This window comes from Macrotis lagotis, chromosome X (assembly GCF_037893015.1).
Source record: "Macrotis lagotis isolate mMagLag1 chromosome X, bilby.v1.9.chrom.fasta, whole genome shotgun sequence".
NCBI classification, from domain to species: Eukaryota; Metazoa; Chordata; class Mammalia; order Peramelemorphia; family Peramelidae; genus Macrotis; species Macrotis lagotis.
This window is the reverse complement of record NC_133666.1, coordinates 139,770,669-139,797,909: the sequence shown is the minus strand read 5'-3', so window position 1 is coordinate 139,797,909 and position 27,241 is coordinate 139,770,669. Positions and strand designations below refer to the sequence as shown.

Here is a 27,241-nt window from a genome sequence, read left to right as displayed (position 1 = left end):
TATTTGCATTGCATATTTAAAATGGCTAAAGTTAATTATTGCTTTTTGTACCCAGTTGACCATCACAGGATTCCATGTATTTCTGTCCTGCAAAAGATCAATAAAGATAAACTCAGAGACTTCTGAGATGAAGATTTGTATAGGATCCATAAAATTTTCCTGATGGATCATAGTTTCATTGGTTGTCCTTTAAACTCCACCCCTTGTTTTACAGTATATATATATTCCTTTCAGAATTTGTTGTGGAATCACAACAGGTACTGAAGCTTGAGCTATAAGAGCTAAGTTGCAAACACAGAAGAGAAAAAGAGAGAGAAATTAAAAGAATAGAAAGCATGACAATGAACATTATTCCCAGCTTAAGTGCTGGAACCTGGACACTAATTGTTCTCTTCCTGACTCTGCTGTATCTGTAAGTAAGACCTCCTTTTTATTCTCCCCTACAATTTCTTAAGGGATTAGACCAAGCTCCTTTGTGAGTGTCACAGGACATTTCACAATGATTGGTTTCTAGTTGCTTCTAATTTTTGCATGACATTCATAGGAATATATTTGTTATTTAGAATTTCTGTAGTTAAAATGCTGATGTTTATAAAAATGAATTGTTAGAATTTGCTTGCAAAAGTATCAAAGGAAAGCTATAAACTCCTTTATCAAAGGTTCTATTGACTTTTCAAAAGTGTAAACTCTGAGAATATTATGTTGCTATTGGTCATGTGATTTAAAGGCAAAGAAAACTTGATGAAATCTGAGTTCATGGCTGTTGTCTGTTTTTCTTACAACTTTCCATTTTTTCTCACTATTATTCATGATTTAAAAAGAAGTATCTTGGATAGGAAAACGTACATATTATTTACTAATAATCATAATGACCAAAAACACTGAATCTTTTCTACCAATTGGTTTCTGTGGATTCTGTATGATATATTTATGTATTCTTATTTTCAAAGTCTTTGGGGTGGTGGAGTTACCAAAAGTTGAGCATTCCACTTCTGCTCCATCCATCTCTTTTAACTAGACACTGTCCTGGAAAGACAGCAAGCTAGAAAACTGCTCAGTGTCATAGATGGAAGTTTTTCTATACAAAAAATAAACAAATCGATCAATTATGACTTCATAATTAGAACCAAGATCCTGTAGTGGTAGGAGAACAGCGAGATTAGATCCATAAGCTAATTAATTAGATCCGAGATCCTGTACTGATAGCAAAACAGGTAGGGATCCAACTGCACATATTGCAAACCCCTAAACCTCAGGATTTGTTTTATTTTTAAAGGCTTCTGGTAACTTCAGTGTTCATCATTTACTTATGTTCTAAGGGATAGATATATTTTGTCCTTAGTCTTTATTTATTCCCTGGTATGTTGGCTAGTTTGCCACAAAATAAGGCAGAGAAACTACTAAATTTTAGAGTAAAATTAATAGAAGAATACAAATTTTCTTTTACATTTGTCCTGTAGACTCTGAATCATAATAATTTAGTCAAGTAGTAGAAGCAACATTCTTTTGTTCCTTATATAAGAGGATTTTCAAAATCCCCTGGAAATTAATAGAGACAGCTTGGTGGTAATTCTCTACCTGCATATTAAAAAAATGACCAGTCTAGGTAAAATGAAGTTTTTCCTGAACTTTGAGATAGTTTAATACCTTAATCACAATATATTGATCTCTTTCTTAGAGCTGTCAGGAAACATCAGAAGATCACAAAACTGAGGAAACAGGAACATTAGAAGTGATGAAATCATTCTGTATTTATGCCAAAATCTCAGCAACACTGAAGGTTTAGGAGCAATCTAGCAACACAGAATGATAAAAAATTCTGGAGTAAAGAGACCTAAATTCAGATCCCTCACTTAATGCTCACTTACCTATAGACCTTGGGAAAAGATCTTAATTTGCTGCACCTCATTTTTTTCCTTCATATAATGAGGGGATTCTGAAGATGGACTCTCAGGTCTCCCAAAACTCTAGATTGATCATTTCGTGTGTTTCTTTCATCCATTGCCGATTGAGGGTAATGTTGTACTACAGTATTATGGGAACATAGGATATGAGACCTAGGAAGGACTTTTGGAATTATCCACTAAAATTCCCTCATTTTTTTACCTCATTTGACAGATGGGTAATGAGCATAAAATAAGTGTCCTGCCTATGAATACAACATAAAATAAAACAAATGTTATATAATGTATCAAAATATGAAGTATGTTTGAGATCATAATTATCAAAAATATATGCTGAGTAAACAGAAAGAAAAATATTCCATGTATGAGGAAGTAATATCAACAATAAATATAAATATATGGATGCATATCAAACAAAATCTTTTAAAAAAATTATTAAAATTTTATTGTGAAATCAAAGTGTAAAGAGTCAAGCCTTTCAAACAACAAAGGCTCCACATACTCCAGAATGTATTTAAGTAATAACATTTGAACAGGTGAAGCAACATTTAAATAACAAAGAAAGAAAATAATATAGCTCCCATTCAGGATTACTAGAAATTTTTGCCATATGTGGGCCCATATTCTTTCTTTGTTTTTATTTTTGTCTTTTATGTAGGTGTATTTATGGTGTAAGGGTGTAGCTATTCAGGTTTTGTTGATTTTGCTTTACTTGAAGTTATAAAGATTCTTCCTTATTCCCCTGTCTGTTAATGACCTTAATAATTGTGGAATATTCTTTTATATTTGGAAATGATTATGTGCAAAAGTGATTTTAAAATTTTATGTTCCCCCCCATACTGTCCTGATAGAGGAAATACTTGATTAACAGGTATACTCAATTTTGTGACTGTCATAAGGTATTGGAACATTGCTCTCCAAAATAGTTTCTTGATTCTGAAGTCCCACCAAGAATGTATCTTGGTACTCTCTGAACCCCTCCACAAATAGATATCACAGTTGTGTATCAAATTACAAGGTATTCTTGATTAGGATGATGAATTCAAAGACATCTGAAAATGAAAACATATGTGGTGTCTCACCATCTATCAATGGCTTTGAGTAAGCTGCAGCATATTATGAAGGAAGAAAGAAATGAAGTGAGGAAGGAAGGAATTTAGGAAGGAAATATAGAAGTAATAAAGAGTTTCTCAAGCGAAAACTGTATTTCAAATACTTTGGCACATACTTTAACAATAAACTCATTTGATCTTCACAACAGTCCTGAAAGTTGTGTACCATTATAATTCTCATTTCACAACTGAGAAATCTGAGGCAAAGAGAGGTTAATTAACTTGCCCAGGTTCACTCACACACTTAGTGTTAAAACCTGTATTTCAACTAAAGGTTTCCACATTCTAGGTCCAATGTTCTATTTTCCAGGTTATATAGCTCTGAAAGAAGTAGTGGTACAAGGATAACATGAAAAAAGTCTCTCATATCTCTTCCCACCCAAACACAATTATTGATTTTTAGGTGTGGTTACTTAAATCCTGGTTGCAATTTGCTGTCATCATTTTAGAGATATTAAAAATATAACAGCTAAGGAAAGGGTATGGCCAATAATGATCATAGGAGGTAAAGAACTTTAAAAATAGGAAAAGTCTGCTTTTCATTTTATAATTAAGAGATTACTGTTGCCCTTGGAGGAAACAATTTTCCCTGAATAATGAGATCATGAGCCAAAATGCTAATGAAGTTAAACTAGAGTGGATCACAGATTTAACAACATCTTCCCCTCTCCCCCACCCCCCAACCAGGGCAGAGTTTGGAGAGGGAGCCTGAAATCAGCACTCAAAACTCTGAACTGGTTCTGCAGCACATGGATGCCTAGAGATGTTCTTGAAGCCAACTCAACCCCATGCTAGTAACTTAAGGTGTGGGACAATCTGCTTACAGGCATTCAGTGTCTGAAGTTTTCATGTGAATATACTGTGGACTTAATATAGGGAATCAGAATGGAAAATGCCAGAGGAAATACCATTTGAAGGCTAAAGTAGAGAAGGATTTCATATGAACAATAGTTGAACATGAGTCAGTCAGTTCTGAGAGACAGGCAATGGTCTCTATTATCTAGAATCAATCAAAAAGTAGGGTTCAGAAAAGATGACATGGCAAGATGTCCTGTGTAGTGACACGATTGATTCCAGAGAAAATGACGGGAACCTCAAGGAGAGCTCTCTTTGTGAAAAAGTCCTTTAAATGGCAAGCTGACATTGCCCTAGTGGCAGATGAGATGCAGCAGAGCAGTGCCATTCCATAAATGGCAAGTTGTTGTCCTATTGTTAAAGCTGTTGCCAATTGTGTCTGAGAGGAGAGACTTTGCTGATAATTGGTCCATCAAGGGAAAGATTAAGATTCATCAAATTGTTGCCTTCTGTCCAAATATGCATGCCAGTTCTTGCCTGGCATTGTTGATAAGCAGTGGTGCCTTGCTGATATTAGAGGAATCAAAACCTATTTAAGGACAAGATACTGCTGCAGCAAGCAGGTCATCTTCAATAGTCCTGTTTCCTATCAATCAAGTCATGGAAAGGAATAATTCTTGTAAAGGGAAGTGAGCAGGATGCCTTGCACTGTACACCCCCACTCTAAAATGCATAACTATGCAACTCACACCACTAATCACAATTGGTTGGTGTGGTCTTCAGTGTCAAAGATCTAGGAGTAGTACTCCCACAGGTCTCCAAGTTAGGTATTATCAGATAACCTAGAACAAATGAGTGAAGGAATGAGTAAACAAACAAAGCATATTTGAATTATTAAGAAACCAAAGATATCCAAGCAGTTAACCAAGAAGTGAATAACTATACTCATACAGAAACACACACACACACACACACACACACAAATATGTATATGAAAAGGAAATAATGCATGGAAGAAATAATGCAAAATCCAAAAATTTAAATTAAAATGATACTATAAACTATTTCAGAAAAGAATTGAAAAAGAAATTGGAGGTATGAAGGACATACTTTTAAAGAGAATTAACTTTTCAAACTCTTACCCAAATCACTGCTTCCTTGAAAATTAGAATGGATAAAGCAGGGATAATGATTCTATGTGTTAATCAGAAACATTAAAACAAAGACAAAACATTAATAAGTAGAAGATAAAATAATGTCACATACAAAAAAAGTGACTTGAATAATAGATCAAAGACAGACCATTAAAAAATCAATGGACTATCTGAAAACCATGACCTTCCCTACCAAAGAGAGACAGGAAGTATATTTTAGGAAACCAGGAGAGAAAATTTTCTGGATTTCAGTAAAATATTGGGCAAAGTAGAAACTGAAAGAATTCATTGGACAGTTCTGGGGAAAATATCTAAATGAAAACTCCTAGGAATATTAGAAGCAAAGGTTCCAAAGCAAACTATTGCAAATCCTAAGAAAAAAATAATTTATGTAATAAGTAGACAGGACCCTGTGGATTAAACATCCTACATTAAAGAAGAGCAGAGAGTGTGATATATGGTGTTCCTCAAAGCAAATGACACACATAGATTGAATAAGTCACCCAGTAAAACTGAGTTTAATTATAGTGAGGGAAAAAGGGATTAATGATGAAATAGAGACATTCCAAGCATTCTGAGTCATCTTTGTTGTATGTAAGGTTCATTGAACAAGGCCTGGGTGCAGTCTAGCAACAAAGACTTAATCTCAATCAGAGCCAATAGAGTAAAGCTGTAGTAATGATGTAATTAGTCCAGACATAGGGAAATATATTCCAGAAGCAAAGCTAATGATGGTTTACTTGAGACTTGCCAAACTTGACCACACCTACTGTGTTGTCTCTGATAGAGTCTCAGGTGGGACTTCCAGAAATCTCAGCTTGGTATTGTCATGTCTCAGGATATTGGTGGCAGCCATGAACTATCTCTCTGCAAATACCCCTTGTTATCTTAGTCTGAGTAAACTATAACATACTTTTGTAGCTCTGTCACTTATGATTACTGACAAGTGAACTGAACCAATATTTCTCTTTGATCTTTGCCTTGGCACTAATGTCTTTGTAATTTTCTTTACTTTATAGATATGGAACATGGACACACAAGCTTTTTAAGAAACTAGGAATTCCGGGACCAGCACCTCTTCCTTTCTTTGGCACTGTTCTTTCTTATCGCAAAGTGAGTTCTCTGAGTTAGTTCTCCTTTACACTCTTTGAATAGTGGAAACAGCATTTGCTCTTAGTCCGGGAGACAAGTACGAATAACAGCTCTGATTCTTATTACTTATGTGATTTTGGTTAAATCATTTATTCCCTCTAGATCTTAGTTTCCTCATCTGTAAAATGAGAGGTTTGGATATTCAGCTTGAGATTTACAATCTTCTCTTTGTAAGACCTCAGGCTTCCCAAAGATGTTACAATACACTTGTCCTTCAATTTTATAGGATGGAGTGTAGTAGTAGTGGAGTAGTAGTAGATGGAGTAGTAGTATTCATACCCTCTTTTCATTGGAGAAAAGGTTAACAAGAGAAATATGAATTTTTTGTATAATAATTTTTAAGAATTTGGATTCTTTTGTAGTGCTATGTGTTCTATCATGAAGAGTCCATAGAGTTTTCTAGATCACTTAAAAGTTCTATGGCACTTAAAGTGTTAAGAATACTACTAATTGGAGTCTTTATGGTCAATAATTTTGACAGACATTTTTGTGGCAAGAGTTGTCTAACCTACCGCTTCAACAAGTTAGAGATAGGCAAATGTATATGTGTTAATAAAAAAAAGTCAACTATTGAAAAAAAAGTATTGCAGCAATTAGAGAAATACAAGGTTAAAAATCCATGGTAAATGACTTCAAGAATTCTATTATCTAGTACAGAGAATGACATGTATTGAAATAATTTTAATTTAAATGAGAATATAGTGAGAGAATGTGTATAAAGTGTATAAATCAAAAAGTTTTTTAAAGTGCCTGTTATCTTCTAGGCATTGAATGACAAATTCAGTGAATGAACAGTCCCTACTTTAAACAGGCATTAGAAAAACACATTAGAGTTAAAATTGAGAGATCAAGAATCCTGTAGAAATCTCTTTCTGCTGGAGGAATCAGGAAAGGCTTCATGGAAGTGGTCAAATTTGAACTCAACAAGTAGAGATGGGGGTGAGAAATGACCTACAGGTAAAATGAAAACCATAATAATTGCAAATTATATGTATATATTATTATTCTATATTATATATATTAGATTATATATTATATATTTATTATATATTATATGTGTGCATGTATGCATAATTATTTTCTATTTGACTTTCTAATATATGACATTTTAAACATTATTATTAATGTATTTTGCAGGGTATAGCAGCTTTTGACATGACTTGTTTCAAAAACTATGGGAAAACCTGGGGGTAAGTATTCTAAGAAATCTTATCATTATACCTTCACATGTCAAAGGTCACTCACCCATAGCTCCCTACTCAACCCAAATAAATTTGTGATGGGAGAGGTTCTAGAGAACTGTTTAATGCCACAGAATTATAGTTCAGGACTGTAATATCATAACAGATGATCTTTGGATATTATTACCCTGGGCCAAGGATTCTGTACATGTCCTCTTGTTTTTGTTCAGTGCTTTGATAATGTGAATTTTGAATAAATAAGAATAATGCAGAAAATGCCTATAATACAAAGGCTTGCTAATCAGAGCAGATACAAAGACAGAAATGATGAAGAATTATGTCCCTGAAGGAGCTTCAAGTTTACTGAACAATTCACCACGCAAAAAGAATAATAATAACAAAGATGATCAGAGATATAATAAAACATAGGGTGATGAAGGCAGCCAATATCACTTTTAGCATTAAATTATACTTCAAAAAAGTCTATTTCTCAACTTTCCTTAAGTTACTGACTAAAATCTTTTTCTCAATCATAAATTTGAACTCAATGAATCTGTGATAATTTATCCTTAGTATGAAGAGTTAAAATAGAGGCATTTGTAGGAGTGTTATAAAATTTTTGTGATACATGATTATATATGCAACTACAAATCACGTGATCTTATATTAACCAATTTCAATTTAATTTCCATATGTAACCACTGATTCACTGGTTAATATTAGTAAAGCACATAATACCCTCTTGGTCTAGACCCTCCTATTAGCTATCCCACATTACAGAGATTTGGGAAGAGGGCTAGAATCCTGTCCGAACCTTAGTTCTTGAGAATTATTTCATATGTTTTTCTTTTACTAGTCAGTTATAAAACACTTGGTTCATAACAGGAACTATAACTAAGTAGCACTGAAAATTATTCAATACTAGAACATGGTCATTATAAACTTTGAGCTCACTTTCCCCACAAACAAACTAAAAGTCCATAAAAAGAATACATTTCTTGGAGCTATGCTGGAACAACAACAAATTGGTAAACAATTTAAATCTGGCATACTCTTCCTCTCTCCCATCTCTAACTTATCCTTTGAGGAGACAAATAATATATACATTATATAGATGAACTCAGGAAAAATAAGTGAAAAACAATAGTCTTTTTCTTCATCAGTTCTTTCTCTGGCTGTGGATGGCGCTGTTTATCATGTAGGGATCTTTTAGAATCTTCTTGAATCATCTGATCCATTCTTAATGCAATTACCAAAATAATCTTTCTTGAATATAAATTGATTTATGTTCACATTTCTGCTCAAAAAATTTCTTTGGCTCCTTATAGCATCTTATCTAAAATTTTAAAATGACTGCCTGTTATTTAAGGCTATTCCTAGCATATTACCATCTTATCTTCCAAGGCTTATTTCCCTTTAAACTTTGTTCTCAAGTCAAACTATAATTCATTGGCTCTCAAAAATATTTGCCCCTTTAAAGTTCTTTTTACATGGTACCTCCTTAATGAAACCATTCCCCTTCTCCATCATAAATCACAACAACAACAATAATGAAAGCTCTTTAAGTTTTGCAAAGTATTTATACATGTCATCTTAGATAATACTCACAGCAACCCTTTAAGATTGACGTTCTTGTTATCTTCATTTTGCCACTGAAGAAACACATTCTGAGAACAGTTAATGACTTGCATGGGGTCACAAAACCAGAAGGCTCTGAAGCAGGATGCTAATTTATGTACTAAACATTTAATAAATATTCTCCGTGGAGTTTTATTTCAGATTCTTGGTTCTCTTCCATATCTCAAATTAAAGAAAATATAAAGTAGCAGAAAGTTCATGGGAAAATTTATAATTTCCACTTGCAAGCCTTTTCCAGTAGAGTATTAGTGACTGATATAATTTGTTCCATTTGGGACTAGGTTTTTTGATGGCAGACAACCAGTATTGGCCATTATGGACCCAGAGACAATCAAATCAGTGATGGTAAAAGAATGCTATTCTGTCTTCACCAATCGTCGGGTAAGTGACAGTGAAAGAATGATGCTGGTAGCCTTGGACAAAGCACGCTGTGTAGATTAAAGGTCAAACAGTTTTTAAACCATTTATAAACACTTGCTTCATTATAGATATTTTTGGAAAAGTCAGGCAGGCAAAAAAAAAGCCTAGGTGAAGGAAAACAACTTATCTGAAGAAGTAAGGCAGCTTTTGCTTGCTAGGTGATTTGATTCACCATCAACATCTCATGGGCCCCAAAACATAGAAGTGGCTAATGCTTCCAGACAACTAAACTTGCTCATAATGTAGCACCAGGGGCATTATTAGAGGGAAAGGTCACTGAATAATAAGCCTGCTTTCCTCATCTTCACAGGTGAAAAACTATTGACCAACTTCCTCTAATAGACAGATGGGCACATGAGGCTTATTCTTAAAAGTGTCCTAAATCTTTTCTGATTTTGGTCAGGCATTTCCAGCTATGCTCTCTGGGTAAAAATCCTATGGAAGAGGTGCTAGTCATCACCATCAGTTATCAAACAATTATCTCACGTGTGATAGGTCAGCCAGAATAATTGAAGCAATTAAAACTATGAAGAGATAGAGGATGATGGGTATTAGGCAGGTCAAATTGCTTCTACCACCACCACCATTACTCCCTACACTTCACTTCAGACACTGGGTGAGACATCCTAAAATGTAGTACACATAACTTCTGGATATAGAAATTGTTTTAGCCATTATTGTGAGAAGCAACATCTGTAGTGATGCATCTGGGAAACTGCTCTTGCACATCCAACAGTCATAACTTTTAAGGACTCAGAGAAGATTTTAAGTCATTTAAGTCTTTGGTATATAAAACGTTAGATAATAATAATATATATGAAACTATACATATATACATATATATATATATATATATATACATATTTATATGTATATGTATACGTATACTTTGCTCTCCTTCGCTCTCTCCAAATATATTTGGAGAGAGCGAAGGAGAGCGAGTGAGGGGGAGAGAGAGAGAGAGAGAGAGAGAGAGAGAGAGAGAGAGAGAAAGAGTGAAATTACGAGGTGTATGTGTGGGGGGGAGATCTATTTCTAGTTCTACCACTTAATACAAAATGTTCTTGACTTTTATAATCTTCCTTTAGAATTTTGGTCCATCAGGGATATTGGAGAGTGCTGTCTCAATTGCTGAAGATGAACAGTGGAAAAGGATTCGAACAGTGTTGTCTCCAACATTTACAAGTGGAAAGCTCAAGGAGGTAAAGCAAAGGATACTGATCAGAATCTAGCAGATTGAGTCAAGGGGAAAGTAAAAAAAAAAGTTCCAATGATTTTTCTCCCAGTTAAAGTCTAATTAAAAGGCTAATAAGTTGGAGCTTCCCATGTGGAAATATTGTGTTTCCTATTTTTATGTGATTGAATGGAGAAAACACTGTCTCTGATGTTAGAGAACCTGATATCCAATCTCACCTCTGATGCCTATTACCTGAGTGACCATTGGCAAGTCTCTACCAATCTGACTGCAGTTTCTTCATCTTTAAAATGAAATAGTTTGACTATCTGTTCTTTTGAGTAATCTATGATTCTTTACATTTGAAAAGAGAGAAATGAATTCATGAAATACCACAATGATTGTTCTAGATTGGAAAATCTGACTTGTTTAGGAAATGATTTTTCCTTATGTAACTATTGTCATTTGGCATTTAGATGTTTCCCATCATTAAACAATATGGAGATATTTTAGTGAAGAACATGCAGAAGGCGGCAGAGGAAAACAAGCCTGTAACATTGAAAGAGTAAGTCTGGGACCACAGATGGAGAAATCTGGGGAGCAATAGACTTAGCTTACCTAAGCCTCTCTCATGCCATTTCGCCTAGAAAAGGAAGCATCTACTTTTAGAGTTCTTCCCTTGATTTTTTTAATTAGTAAAGTAAAAGAACAATATGGTTAAATCTAACCCTCTGAGGCTGAATACCTTGGAAAGCTATTGACAATTGATGACTCTACTTCAGTTACTTTTTTCCTTCATCCTTTTTTATTCTGAATTTTCTGTAATTTGGCTTTGAAATATATCATTTAAGTAAGACTTAAAATTTTTTTAAGTTTCTCTACAATTTCTAATGATTTTTTTCACATTCATGAAAGCATTTTGAGCCCTTTTCTTGATCTCTTCAATTATCTCTTCCAAAAATTGTATTTAAATTTGTGCCCAACTTTTGATTTCCTTTGAGGATTTTAAATTTTTTTAATGGTCCTTTACTTCTGGCATGTGTGTTTTTGGTGTCTCTGTCATCAAAATGGTTTTTTTTAATAAAGGGATTCTTTTTGTTTCCTTTTACTTTTTTTTCCACTTCCTGACTTTATATGTTCTGTTGGTCCAAATTCTACATACTTCTAATAAATAAAATTATTTAAAAAAAACATTATTTACAAAAAATAAGTTGCAATAATTGGATCAGTATTATTCATTCAAGGATAGACTGTGCCAAAATAATTTGAAAAAATGAAAATTTTACATAAAATAATTTAAATATGCAATTCTATCTCAATTAAATTACTAAAATATTTTACTAAATTAGATTAAAAATAACAAAATTCACTTGTAAAAATAAAAAGTCAAGAATATCAAAGAAACTAACCAAAAAATGCAAAGATAGGAGATTTAGGAATAGTGATTTTTTTAACTGTATCAGAGGATAGTATTTATCAAAACTATCTCTTATTGTTTAAGAAACAGAATGGAAGTTCCATGAAACAGAGTAGATTCAATTTATGGCAGCAAATAAACAAAGGAAACTTATATTCGACAAAAACAAAGACTCAAAATCTAAAGATAATTCATTATTTGGTCAAAATTATAGGGCAAACTGGAAATAGTTCAGTATGGCAGAATTTGAACAAAGAACAATTTCTTTCCACATTCAAAAAAAAGCTAAAACGAATACATCTTCTAAATATTTAGGGAGATATTACAAGAAAATTTGAAGAATTTGAAACTTATAAAAAGATTTATGGATAGTGAACTATTTATGAGCAAGAATGAGGTATAAAAAAGATAATTTTGATAACATTAAGTTTAAAAGTTTTGTGTAAATAAAATAAATAAAAATATAGCCAATATCAAAAGAAAAGAAGAAAATTTTGGAAATTGTTTTATACATAGCTAATCAAATAAAGGTCTCAAATCTCAAAAATATAATTTTTTCAAATCTATGAGAATATGTCATTTTTTACTTAATAATTGGTAAAAAAAGACATGAGCAGGCTGTTTTCTGATAAAGAAAATAAAACAACTTATAGTCATGTGAAAATGATCTAATTTATTTTTGAAGTATTTTAATTAAATTGTATTTTATTTAAACTATCATTATCCTCTTTTCCTTCAATAGACCTTTGGCTTTTGAATCTCTTCAGCATATTAATTATTATATGCTATTTACTTTTATTTTATCAATGTCCTTCTCCAAAAGTGTCCAGTCCTTTGGACACCATACCGTAGGTATGGTTCGATCTGAGCAGAGTGCAGCAGGATCAGCACCTCCTTCATTCTAGAAAATGTCTTTCTTCCAATTCTCTAAAGACCCAGTAAATTTCTAAATTGCTATTTATTAGGAAAATTCAAATTAAAACAGATTTAAGGTATCATTTTATACCTCTCAATTTGGCTGAAATTATTAAAGAAGAAAGTGATAAATGTTAGAGGGATGTAGAAAAATTTTAGCACTAATTCATTTTTGATGGAATTTTGACTTGATCTGACCATTTTTGGAAAACAATTGGAATTATGCCTAAAGAATCATAAAACTTCCTAAACCCTTTGACTCACTAATACTATTGCTTGGTCTATTTCCAAAGATAATGAGGGAAAAGAACTTATGTATTTTAAGATATTTATAGCCACCAATTTATGGTGTCAAAGAACTAGAAATTTCATGGATACCTATCAATTGAGAATGGCTAAACAAGACATGGTATATAATTGTGTTAGAATACAACTATGCTATAACAAATAACAGTTTAGTGACCCTAGTTTATTCCAAATTTGACACCACTGGTTTAGAGCTTAACTTTGTATTTTTGATAGGAATTGAAAAATGGATTCCTGTTCTCAGTCTTATTTTGCTTTATCTCCTTAGCATTTTTGGGGCCTACAGCATGGACGTGATCGCCAGTACATCTTTTGGTGTCAATATTGATTCCTTGAATAACCAGAATGATCCCTTTGTCAGAGAAATCAAGAAGTTAATTAAATTTGATTTCCTGGACCCACTTTTACTTACAATAAGTAAGTTTATTTCTCTTTAAAGAAATGAATAATTGGGCAGCTGGGTAGCACAATAGATAGAGACTGACCCTGGAATCAGGAGGACTTGAGTTCAAATCTAGCCTCAAACACTTAATAATTGCCTAGATGTGTGAACTTGGACAAGCCACTTAACTTCATTGCCTTAAATAAATAAAAAAATAATTAAAAAAGAAATGAATAATTAAAAATCCTGGTATTCTTGAAGAAAACTCAGTAAGTTGCATCATGGATATAAGGATATATAGAAACTTAAAAACCATCAAGCCTGACTCCTTTATTTAACAGAGGATTAAACTGATTCATAGAGAAATTACAGCAGAATCTCAGGAATTCTGGGAATTCAGTTCTTTCATTGTTATCTATTAGGGAGAGAGAGAGAGAGCTATATTCTCAGGGAAATTACTTGCTGATTAACGCAATTAGTCACAGGAAGATTTGCAGTTAATCTAGAAGACTAGGAATGAGCACAAGATACCTGATTTGGAGAGTGATGTCCTGCCACTCTTAGAATTTTCATTGATCCTAATAATTTCACAGGTTACCAGTGAAATGATAAAATCATATTACGATTTGCATCTCTGGTACCATCTTCCCATCTATATTCCAAATAAGGTGATGACATCTTGCATAAAATTCTAAATTTTCTTAAAGTATTTTATTTTTGTTTATGTTTTCCTTAGCAATCTTTCCATTCCTTAATCCTTTGTTAAACAAACTGGACATAACTGTATTTCCAAAAGATGCCACAGATTTCTTAGCAAAAGCCATTCAAAAAATAAAGACAGAGCGAAAAAATAGTTCACAGAAGGTGAGTGGTTCTATTCAATGTTCAGAATAAAAATGTGTATATTATAGTTGTATTCTTTAACCTCTGAGTAAAGTAAACAACATTCATATTCCATTTTTCCTTGATGTCATTCTTGTTCACTATAATTTTCATTCAATTCCAGCTATCACTTTCTTTTTGAAGACTTCCTGCAACCTGAAACATGTCACTTTGTGAATTCTAAGCTCACTTTTGGCTTTAATGATGCTCCTGCTTTTTTTTAATATTTGCCAGACATAGTGATCCATATTTTTAGGAACACAAAGAAATGAAAGATAGTTCTAACTCACAAATAATAAAGCACATAAGTGGTATAAGACATATACCCAATATTATACTAAAAATGGTATATGATGTGTGGCAGGAAGCCGAAGAAGAAAGTATTATGTCAAAATAAAGCTTGTTAACAATACCAAAGGCTATATTTGGCTGTATCAGAATGGGTACTAAAATTATAATTGTGCCAGTACTGTTGTATTCAAATTCTCCACATGACCTCTTGGATCAAATTTGGAATATTTTTCAATTTCCTACAAAATTATAATTTGAGTCCTTTATTTTACAACAATTATGACCCTCGATTCTTGAAGGGGCAAGTCAGAAAAAAAAACTTGTTGTTAACCCTTGCAAGTTAATATGTCTGCAAGTATTCATTGTCTGCTTGCTTCCCAAGGACCAATTTATCTGAGCTGGGTGACCAGGGAAGGATCAATTTTTGCCTATAGTCAACCCAGTCATCAAGATTGTGATGAGTGATGCCTACATCAATGATATTATAAGCCATTGAAGAACTATATTTCTTTTTCAATTTAAGAATTTATTTATTTATTTATTTTTCCAACTACATGGAATGGTAGTTTTCAACACTAATTTTTTCAGGGTTTTGAGTTTCACATTTTTCTCCCTTCTTCCCTTCTTTCCCCCACCCCACCCCCTGAAAGAAAGCAATCTAATATAGGCTATGCAAGTATAACCCTGCTAAACACAAATTCATATTAAGAAAGAAGAAACAAATCAAACAGGAATGCCTTGAATAGAATTCTAACTCTGTCACTGAGTTATAGTCATTTTTTCTAATAGTTTCTAATAGTTCAGAGTTTCACTAGTCTATCCTCCACTAAGGATATTAATTTTCAATGTTCATAGCTGATTTCTGTGTTCTCCAGTATTTTCTCAGTATTTATGTTTTCCATGATTTTTCCAGCATCGAGTAGATTTCCTTCAGCTTTTGATGGATTCTCAATCTTCTAAAAATTTGGAAGCACACTCTCACAAAGGTAACTTGGGAATAAGATTCATCATAAATTGGAATCTTAAAGCTATTATATGTGGAAGTATAAATAAATTTCTAATTTGATTAGATGATATACCAAATGACAATAATAATGTCAATGATGACATCTAAAATTTCTAAGATTGCAGAGCCCTTTACTTATAGCATTTCAATTGAGCTCTATTGCATTTCTGTATTATTTATGTCATTCTATTTGTGTTTTAGAGATGAGGAATCTAAGGCTGAGGGAGTTTAAGCAACTTCCACAGGATCACAGCTAATAAAACTATGAAGTTTAGATCTGACTTAATACTAAGTCCCACACTCTATGATACCACTTAGCCATCTCAGTGAGATGCTTAACATTTGTAGGACAAATTAAATGGAGACAGTTTTCAAAATTATATTTGTATTTGTGATGGTCAGGTTAGTCTGCAACCTGATTGGTGACAGAAGTATCTCATTTTCATTTCATCCTTTGGTCAACAATGAGACATAACAAGCTGGAAAAAGCACAATTTTGTCAAGAGAAAATCTGTGTGCTTATCCTAACCATGTTATTAAGTACTCACATGATCCTAAGTACATTACTTCACTTGTCTAAACTTGCCTGTCATAGTTTTACCTATGATTTTGGCCCAGATGATGGCTCAAGTCACTTTGCATTCTAAACCTTATAATTTTACTCTCTTCCCTGGGCTAAACATGTTTATTTAGGCTGAGTGAGCTGGTCAACTAGAGGGCAACATAAATAGAGAACCAGGGCTGGAAATTAGGAAGACTCATCTCAGATGTTTACTAGCTATGTGACCTTGGGCAAGGTTCTTAATTCATATTGCTTTAATTTTCTCATCTATAAAATGGACTGGAGAAGGAAACACAAAGCATTCTGGTATCTTTGTCAAGAAACTCTTAACCGGGGATTGAAACAACACCAGCAACCTAGGAAATAAAAAGTGAGAGACTGATCTAAAGATACAAATTTCTCTTGTAATATTAAACTTGTGGCTAATCTTCACAAATTGCATTTTAATAGCTCTTCTCCCATTTAACCATAAGTTGGATATAGACTCTTTTATGCAGTACATATGTACAAGAACTCAGTCTGGGGGAGACAACATTTTTAAGGGAGTAGGGAAACTGGAGTTGGATTTTAGAAGGCCAGTTTCTAGTCTCAGCTTTATTTACTTAGTAAGTCAGTGACTTTGGGAAAGTTTTCTTATTGTTGAAAATTCAATTACCTGATCTGAAGAATGAAAAGAAATGTTTTTGCATTAGTAATTTCACCAGCTTATGTTGGTCAAATGAAACAAAGGAGGTAAAATACAAATGCTAGCTACTATATAAATGTAATCAATGTTTATTATTACCTTCTAAACTCTTTCCCTTCATGGAGCCCATCAAAGATAACATATTGTAGTGTACTGTGGGAAGACTATTGTCTCTGTAATCTAGGGACCTTAGTTTGAATTCTAGCTCTGTCACCTATGAGGCTCTTATAGTCTCAGTTTGCTGAGCTAAAAAGTCAAGATGTTGGACTACATGACTTCCAACTCTAGATCTGTGAATTCCTTTCAGATATCTCTTCTCGGTCTTTGCTTCATTGAATACACAATCACTCTACCACAGATTTATCCCTTCTTCTCTGGGCCATGACTGTGACTAAATGGCTGCTCTAAAACACAGTGTGTTAGAAAGAAGAATTCCTTGAAATTAAATATTACTATTATTACATGCACCCATAACAACTGAGGATGAAGCAGGTGTGGAAATAATTGAACAGATATTGGAGTAATAAGACTGAACACCCCACATAGACTTAACTTCTTTCCTGCCTTGTGATGATTGATTTTAGTGAAAAATTCCTGACATATCAATGAATGTATTGCAGATCTTTTCTAGGTATTCTGCACTGAGGTAGATGTTTTTCCTAAATTCTTGTGATATCTCTGAATGACATGACTAAGGTATGATGCCTTTGTCTGACTGTCTCCCTTCCTTCTATTTCAGAACTGAGTGATGAGGAAATCCTGGCCCAATCCATTATCTTTCTATTTGCTGGCTATGAAACCACCAGCTCTGTTCTCTCCTTTCTCTTTTACAACCTGGCCACCCATCCTGAGATCCAGGAGAAACTTCAAAAGGAGATAGATGAAGTTTTGACCACTAAGGTAAGAGAATAAGAAGAACAGAGTTTTTCATGACCCACTTCTAACTTACTTCCTAATCACTCATTTACCTCATCTCCTAGTGGAAGGAGAGGGAGGGAGGGAGGCAGGGAGGAAGGGAGGGAGTAACTAGAAACTAACAATAATATTTTGTCAAGATTATGCTGACTCAATATTTGTCCATTACTGAAGTATGTCCAAGGCTTGTAAAGGCTCTATGTTGAGACACCATAGATTTACATGAAGTTCTGGTTGCAGAAACGGAAATATCTCAGTAAGTAGTGTCAACTCCTGACAAAATACTGAAAAAATTCAATTGCCCTCTGTTCACATAGCTATTTTTGGTCCTTCTTCCATTTAATGGAACTCATTTCATCTCTCTTTTGATACTCAATATGACTGACTTTGGTTTGTCTCTCTATTCTTCACTTATTCTCTTTTCCCTTCCTTCGTTTTATATTCTTGCTCGTCTTCCCCTTAATTACTCTCTCCTCATCACCTCTTCTCATTCAATCTCTGATGTGACTGATAGTCAAAAAGCCAAAGATTTTATGATTTGACATTGTTCATACCCAGGAAATTCTGTTCAAGGCACCAGGATCACCTGTCTCCATCACTATTTTTCATTAAACATTTAAAAAATATTTCAACTTCATTGATTGATAGTTTTCAACAATCACTTTTGCAAAGTTTTGAGTTTTACATTTTTCTCCCTGCCTCCCTTTCCTCCCCTCTCCTCCTGTCAGAAGACAATCCAAGAAAGGTCATACATGTATAATCATGTTAACCATAGATCCATGCTAGTTACATCGTGGGAGAAGAATCAAATCAAAATCTTATCTCTATCACTCTCAGACCAAGAAAGATAACCACCATTATGGCAACATTTAAATAGACATTTCTCTATGAAGTTAAAGGATAGCCTTGAGAATTCATGGAAATAATCCACTTAAACAATAATGTGTGATGAAAGTAGAGTGGCAGCTACAGAGAGGAAGAGGTGATAAATTCATTAAAGTGTCTTAAATTTTATTGCCCACCTAGCAAACTGAGTCCCTATAATGGTGCTGAGAACAACCCAATAAATGAATGGAGACTGATTCTTTCTCATCTGGGTTTGGGACCAGATTTTTTGTATCTTATTCATTTTCTCTTGTATTCTGCAAGTTACCAGAATTTTTTTTTCTTGAACATAGGCCATGACTGCTAAATAGAGATTCACCTATACTTACTACAAACTTTATAATATTTTCTAACCATATAGAAATGTCATAGCAGTTTGATATGATTAGACTTGCCCTTGTAACTGGCTACCTATTTTATCTGATATGAGGGACACTGGGAAGGCTATCTGCTGCCACCTCATACATTACTTCTAAATTTTACTATTTCAGATGCATCTATTTGAGTCTTTTCCATTGTGAAGTCCCTTGGAGTTAAAAATATCAAACAGTTTGAATGACTACAAGAGCATCACAATAGTGATTACAAACTGAGAATGAGGACTTATAGAGTCTGGATAGAAGGGAATGATTTTTGGAAGGACAAGCAGAGATGACAAGAAGTGGAAGCTGGGGTGCAATGTAGACACAAAAGGCTCTTTTCAGGTTTCAAGTAAACTTAACTGATATAAATTTTGTCTACTATCCCAACACAAATGTTATAGTTGACTCACTTTTTTCCAAGAGACTATTTGAAAGAACACATCAGATATATTCATCTTAGTACAAATTCCTTTTACTAAGGTTCAAGAACTTTATCACAGGCTCAAAAGGATGCAATTTATGAAAACATAAGCTCAGAGCTCAGAAGTTTGTAGTCACTTCATGAGCAAGCTAACCACTGCAGTGACTTCAACATTCTTTAAAAATACTTTATAGCTTTTCTGCAGAAGGAATTACTGCAACATTTGAGGACCAGATGTATAATGGAGTGGGCATAGTCATTCTAAGATCAAATAAGTAAAGTTCTCACTTTAGAACTTAGAATTGTTTGTTCTCTACCCAGGAATCAGTTACTTATGATGCCCTGGTACAGATGGAGTACCTAGACATGGTGATAAGTGAAAATCTCAGGCTGTTTCCCATAGCTGGAAGGATTGAAAGGGTTGCTAAGAAAACTGTTGAGATCAATGGACTAACAATTCCTAAAGGCACAGTGGTGATGGCCCCACCATTTGTCCTTCATCGTAACCCAGAATACTGGCCAGAACCAGAGGAGTTTCACCCTGAAAGGTAAACACATTTTTTTCCTTTTAAATAAGGGAAAAGGTTTCTCATGTGAACAAGTGAGGCAAATGAAAGAGAACTTTGAGTTGGTCAGTATTTGAATCCTGGTTATTGTCTGGCTTGGGTTGTTGAGTCTGTGTCTGAAATTTTAATTCTCATGATAGCCCAGCATAATGCCTATAGAAACAATGCCAATAGACCCTTTAGACATGATTTTCCCTATTTTATGGATGAGGCATTTTGCTTTAGCTCTATAGTTATGAAACCCAAATCCTTTCTTTCTCTTGTTCCATCCTTCCCTTATCCAAACCTCTCTGAAAGTCAATATTTTCTGTTTCCTTAATTTGCTTATGATATCACCTTTTGTGCCTAAATTATGTACACATCTTTTCTTTAAGTTCTTAGACAATGCTTATAAAATGTTTACTTCCTGTTACAATGCTTTGCATTTTTTCTTGAATAGTGAATTCTTGCCCCCACAACTTAAATTGTTGGGTTTCTCAAACACTGGATCATTGTAGTCATTTACTTGTGTATATTGTGTACCTAATTTATTTCACTAATCAACCCCTCCATTTATCATGTTGTGTCAAAATGTTTTGATGATTATCCCTTTTAGTCAGGTCTAGTTTTAGTTTTCCTTTGTCTGATGTCATGTTTACAATCTTCCATATTTTAATTCAATTCATGTTTTTTAGAATTGTTTGAAATTTTTACCACTGTGCTTTCTTACTTCACTTTTTCCAAATGATTGTTTTAATATTCTTGTTTTTTTCAAAAGAAACTTTTTTCTTTTTACTCCAGTGTTTTAAAATAATCTTTAGTAGTTTATTTCATATAGCACTGAATAATTGAATTAATTTGGATAAAATTTTCTTATTATGTTGAGGCATTAAGATCACCTGTCTCCATCACTTTTTTCAATTAAATGTTTTGTTTATTTATTTTCCAATTACATGAATTGATAGTTTTGAACAATCATTTGTGCAATGTTTAGGATTTTATATTTTTCTCCTTTTTTATGAGCAATTAAAATATCTTTAGTTGTTAAAGCTATCTTTATTTGTATGAATAGTCTTTTGTAATTGCATTTGAGTGATTCTTGACAGATTACCAACTGTTTTTCATTTTTTTTATAATATTTTTTAATATTGAAAGACATACTAGCATTTTATTAATTAAAGGGTCAATGATCCCCTCAAAAGTCAAGACCTTCTATGTAATGTGTTTTATTGCTGAAGCTATTAATTGTTTTGACTAGATTTTGTTAGTTAGCTTTAGGTATACCATCAAGTCATCTCCCCCTCACCTTCATTGCCTATTCTTATCTCCTCAATGTCTTTTTTCTTGTTCAACACTTTAGTTAGCATTTTTAAATTTTTTTTTGAATTTTATAACTTTTCTCCCAATCTAGCCCCCCCCAACCCTCACAGAAGGTAGTCTGATAGTCTTTACATTGTTTCCATGCTAAACATTGATCAAAATTGAATATGTTGAAAGAGAAATCATATCTTTAAGGAAAAAATAAAATATAAGAAATAGCAAAATTACATAATAAGTTAGCTTTTTAAAAATTAAAGCTAATAGTCATTGGTCTTTGTTTGAACTCCACAATTCTTTCTTTGGTAACATGTGGTATTCTCCATTGCAGATACCCTAAAATTATCCCTGATTTTTGCACTGATGAAATGAGCATGTCCATTAAGATTGGCCATCAACCCCATGTTTATAGCTAGCATTTTTATACAGTACAGATTAAAAGAGGTTGTAATGGATATCCTTGTTTCTCCCCGATCTCATTGGGAAGACTTCTACTCTATTTTCAATATAGATAATAATGTTTGTTTTGCCTTTTGTGGGGGGTGGGGGAGGGAAGCAGGATGGGGGGAATATAAAACATTCAAAATAAAATTTAAAAAAATTAAAAATTTGTGCCAGTAATTACTAGAGAAATTTGTCACTAGTTTTTTCTCTGTTTCTGCTCTCCCTGATTTAGATATCAAGCTTATTTTTGTTCCACAAAGAATTTGGTAAAATTCATTATTTAGCTATTTTCAAGTACTTTATAATGTATTGGAATTAACTGTTCTTTAAATGTTTGCTAGAATTCATTTGTAAATCTATGTAGTCATATGATTTTTTTAAGGAAGCTCCTTTATGAGCTTTTCTTTTCTAAATTAAATTTCTTTTTCTCATTTAAGTATTTTATTTCCTCATTTCTTAGTCGAAGTTATCATTTTGCAGATGTTCATCCAGTTTATGTGAATTGTCAATTTTAGGTGCCATATAATTAGAAAAATAAGCTCCTAATAATTGCTTTAATTTCATCTTCATTAATAGTGCATTCACTCTTTTCATTTTTAATACTATAATTTGGCTTTCTTTCCCCTTTAAAAAATAAAATTAAGTAATTATTGATCTGCTTTATTCTTTTTTAATGAACCAGTTCTGCATTTCATTTTAACTAAATATTATTTTTAAAATTTGCAGCTTTAAAATTTTTCTCTTTTGATTTTTTTGCTTAGGTTTTTAAAGGATATTTTAATTTATTCCTTTTTGCATTGTTTTTTGAAGATACATGCCAGAATAATTGTCTGCAGTTTCCCCTCTTTTGTTGACCTAAAGTTTTAGAGCGATAAAATTTCTCTTATATATTACTTTGGATTATTCCATCAATTTTGAATGCTGTCTCACAAATGTCATTATCTTTTACATAATTTTTTATTGTTTCTATGATTTTTTTCTTTATCCCATGAAATCTTATTATGTTATTTACTCTCCAAACAATTTTTATTGCACTTTTCAAAATCTCTTTTTTGAGCTGTTTTTTTTAAAAGTTAGGTTTGGGGGCCTAGAAATTTTTAGTGCTTCCAAGTTGCTTGAATTCAGGAAGGTTTGAATTCAGTTCTCCTGGTTGGTGCTCTGGTGTTTTCCCTGGTAGGGCCCTTTTTCTCTCATGGCCATAGCTTGTCTCCTACCTGGAACTTGGACCTCATAGTGGATTATGGATAATGGAGTTGTTAAATGGTGCCTAATCCTGTGCTTAGTCCTAGAACAGGGGGTTCTCTTGATTATCTTTTTGATCATGGATTCAGTCCTCTTGGGATTTATAAGAAACAAGAGAGCCTGTTATTGCTGCTACCATGGCCATTTCCAAATCCCATTTCTGGTGTCATTGTTAGGTTCTAATTTTACCACTCTCCATTCCTTTAATTGTTTTGGGTTAGAAAATGTCTCAGTCCACTCTCTTTTTATTTGAATCTGCAATTTTAGAATTTGATTTGATAAGTTATTTTAAAATTGCTCAGAGGAGCATGTTGGGAGAGTTCAGCTTCTCTTTGACTCTATCATCTTAATTCTTCTTCTGCTTCTTATATCATTCCACTGAAATTTCTCTCTCCAAAGCTGCTAATAATCTCTTACTTGACAAATGAAATTTTTTTTTCCTCAACCCTTGTTCTCTTTGACCTCTTTGGAATCTTTGACATAGTTGGCCATTCTCCTTTTTCTATACTCTCTTCTCTCAGGGTTTTTGGGATCCCACTGACTACTGCTATTCCTCTTCCAATTTGATTGCCCTTTCTCTGTTTCTTTTTATTGAAACTTCTTTTGTATCACACCCTCAAAGTTCTAGGTGTCCCTCAGAGTTCTGATGTGGACCCTCTCCTATTCACAAAATATCCTAGGCCACATGGACAAAATTAATGCTTATTAACTTACTCGATTCCTTAATTCCCATTGATTTAATTTTGGTCTTTATTTCAGTAATTTTCAAATCAACCTACCCTGCCTTAAACTGTCTATTGTTCTTTGATTTCTCATCTAAAAAAGCATTTCAAACTTATTGAACTGGGTGTCCAGTGGATGACTTAATTTCCACATGATTAAAGCAGAACTGACTACCATTCCCCATAAACTCCCTCTCCATCTTCCTATTTCTGGCAACATCAAGTTATACTTTACTACCATTATTGCCCCCTTCCTTCCCCAATCAAATATGTTGCTAAAGCCTGTTGATTTTACCTGCATAACATTTTCCAAAAATATTCTCTTTTTGCCTTGATGCTATTCCCACTCTATTGCAGAGCCTCGTTTTCTCACATTTGGATTATTATACTAGACTACTAGTGGAACTATCTGTCTTGTGTCTTGCCACATCAATTCATTCTTCATTTTGTCATGAAAATGAGGTTCCTAAACTTCAGTTATTATCATGTATTCCCCTTGTTCAATAAATTCCAGTGGTTATCCTAGTTCCTCCAGGAGCAAATAAATATGCCTATCTAGTATTCAAATCTCTTCGTACTCTTTAATACCTTTTTAATCTTCTTTCCTATTACTCCCTGTCTCTTATAATTGCATCTAATTTCACTGGTCACTTGACTTTTCCACAAATGAGTACTCCATCTCAGTTCCATGTATCTTCTCTGAATGTTCCTCATGCTTGCAATATACAGTGTATCTATTTCTTTGCATATTGGATCGCCCTTTAGATTATAATCTCTTTGAGGGGAAAAAAATCTTTTAGGTTCCTTTTTGCATTCCCAGCACTTATCAGTTCATGGCACTTAACAGATAAGAAGTAAATTTTTATGGATTTATGGATCTCTTCCAGAGCCAGAATCAGATTAATTTTTCTGACAAGTCTTGGATCTTCTATCTTTTCACTGATTCCTTTTCTCTTGCCATTTTGAAAAAACAAAAATCAGGTTCAGCAAGGAAAATAAGGAAAGCATCAACCCCTATATGTACCTGCCCTTTGGTGTTGGCCCTCGGAACTGCATTGGGATGAGATTTGCACTTATGAGTATGAAAGTTGCAACTAGCCAACTCCTACAGAAATTTTCTTTCAGACCTTGTAAAGAGACACAGGTAAGGCATTCTCTTTTGTTTTAATATTTAGAATGGTTTTTATCAAGATGATTTAATTTTCAAAGTAGATAAATAGCATATGCCACGTGGGAAAATTTAATTCAAAACAATTTTCCTATTTATTGTGAGTAAGATAGTAAGAGTTAATTTATCATTATTAAGATGTAAATACATAAGACTAGAAGAGTAACACTTAAAGTGCTTCTGACTACATAATTGATTTTATTTAACCATAATAATAATGTTACAAACCAGTCCTTTTTGAATTCCTTTTCTATATGAAAGATTTCTATATGCAGATAATAAAAAGTCATGGGAGTGAAGAAAATCTCTTAATTTCAGAAATATTCTTGATTCTTTCACACAACAGGCTATTAATGAAGCAAATATATTTATACATATTTAGTGATTGGTAGTCTATTATGTGACAATTTTCAGGGGTCAAATCTACATTGGGTCCCTATTAAAATCATAAGAATCTAACATCCCTTTGCTTGACATTTTAGATAGTTTGTCTTCATTTGTGTAATCCCTTTTTTCATGATATATAGACATTTGTAACTACTTTTTTTTTTCTCTATCTTATTAGGTAGTGGTTACTACTTGAACTCTAATTGTTTTTATTGACTGTTGCAGATTCCTCTAAAGCTGAGCGCTCAGCCAATCCTTTCACCAACAGTACCCATTGTTCTGCAGGCTGTGCCAAGGACCAAGAGGGCAAACCAAAACTAAATATTTTCCTTCTCATTCTGTTCATCCCTGTTTATGATCATGCCCCAGATTTTTCTTCTATAGTCCAAAGCCTGAATCCAAGACTTCAAAAGTAATTTAATTTCTCTCATGAACTAAAGAAAAATGAGTTGAGGTTTTTTTTAAACCACAGAAGAGAAGTACTTGAATATTTCTCAGATGGTCTTTTGGAGATATCTATGTTTGAAGATGTCATATAATGTACAGAGGTGTCAAGCAGCTGATCATGTTCTAAAAGAAAAAATTTCCAATAGAGTCCCATTAAATTACTATATCCTAGTAATATCAAGTAATTAATGTGAGGAATACAATGATTTAAGTGTTTGTTTCTTATTTTTATCAACAATAGTCCTTGACTATTATAATTAAAGGAAGTAATATTGTGCGGGGGCATATTACATATTTTCAATATTCTGCATTAGGAACATACTATTTTCCTTTTTTTTTTCCTTTGGATCTTTGTATTCTTTTACAACATAAACAATATGATAATATATTTTGCATGATTAAATGTTTATAACCTATCTCAAATTGTTTCCTGTCTTTGTTAGGTGGGGAGTTGAGGGAGAGAGCCATTTTGGAACTCAAGAATATTTTAAAGTAATGTTTAAAATTGTGCTAGCATGTACTTGGGGAAAATATTTATTTAATGTTTTTTAATTTAGCAACTACTGTTATAAACCACTAAAGATATTTCTGGAAACATCTTGTTTGATTTCTAATATACCTTAAACTCATATCAATATCATTTAATTGGATTGGTTTTGATTATCTTAATTTTTTGACCAGTTAACTGATAAGACTATTTATACAGAAGTCCAGTGTAACCTTAATAGCTCTGGTAAAGTGCCAAATAGTTTGGATAATTCTTTTTCACCTTTCCATTTCTTCCACAAACATTTTAGTGTAAATTCAGATAAAATAGTTGGGTTTACATATATCAAATTCAGTTTTGAGAATTCAACACATGTCACAGTCTTTTGGTTATAGAGCCAATTAGAGTTCCACCCAAGTACATTAGCATTTGTTTCTTTTTATCAATTATGCAAATGGTAAAAGGATCTTCAATTTCCAACAGACTATTTACACTAACAATTTATCAAATATAGAATAGACTTTCAGGTGATAAAAACTATAAAAGAAAAGTATATCTATGAATGTAATAAGTCAAGATAACTCCCCTTATATATCTACTTGGCTTCTATTATATTCAGGGATATCATATGGGTGAGATATAATTAAAAGAGGAAAACATTTGGGGCCACTGGAATGCCAACCCCTATCAAAGTTTGTTCATGTTGTGTTGACCCATTCTTATTGCCAAGACAAATTAAATGGAATTCTGAATGTTAACTTAATGCTGAGTCCCTTGCTTATTTAAAATGGTCTCTTGGATATTTGAAAAAAAAATCAATGATTTTTGGAACACTAAGATGTTTGATTCTTTTTTAACCATCTCAGTAATTAATTAAAATAAAATCTGCTATGTACACAAGTCCTTAAGATTCCTTCCTTGTT

General features: G+C 33.1%; 1 protein-coding gene across 1 annotated transcript; it reads left to right on the top strand.

Moving 5' to 3' along the window:
- The first annotated feature begins 235 nt into the window (after window positions 1-235).
- LOC141496905 (cytochrome P450 3A4-like) lies at window positions 236-27,241 on the top strand. Its single transcript, XM_074199488.1, has 13 exons — window positions 236-412; window positions 5,985-6,078; window positions 7,255-7,307; window positions 9,218-9,317; window positions 10,445-10,558; window positions 11,007-11,095; window positions 13,437-13,585; window positions 14,287-14,414; window positions 15,637-15,709; window positions 17,716-17,876; window positions 19,881-20,107; window positions 24,811-24,973; window positions 25,610-27,241. Exons 1-13 carry the CDS (start codon window positions 336-338, stop codon window positions 25,703-25,705), a joined length of 1,524 nt encoding a protein of 507 aa, XP_074055589.1. The 5' UTR covers window positions 236-335; the 3' UTR covers window positions 25,706-27,241.

Excerpts from the sequence above, each read along its gene's own strand:
- LOC141496905 (XM_074199488.1), top strand. The coding sequence starts at position 336 with ATGACAATGAACATTATTCCCAGCTTAAGTGCTGGAACCTGGACACTA. Across the intron at positions 13,586-14,286 it reads CCCACTTTTACTTACAATAA|CAATCTTTCCATTCCTTAAT; the intron begins GTAAGTTTATTT and ends TGTTTTCCTTAG. Across the intron at positions 24,974-25,609 it reads GACCTTGTAAAGAGACACAG|ATTCCTCTAAAGCTGAGCGC; the intron begins GTAAGGCATTCT and ends TGACTGTTGCAG.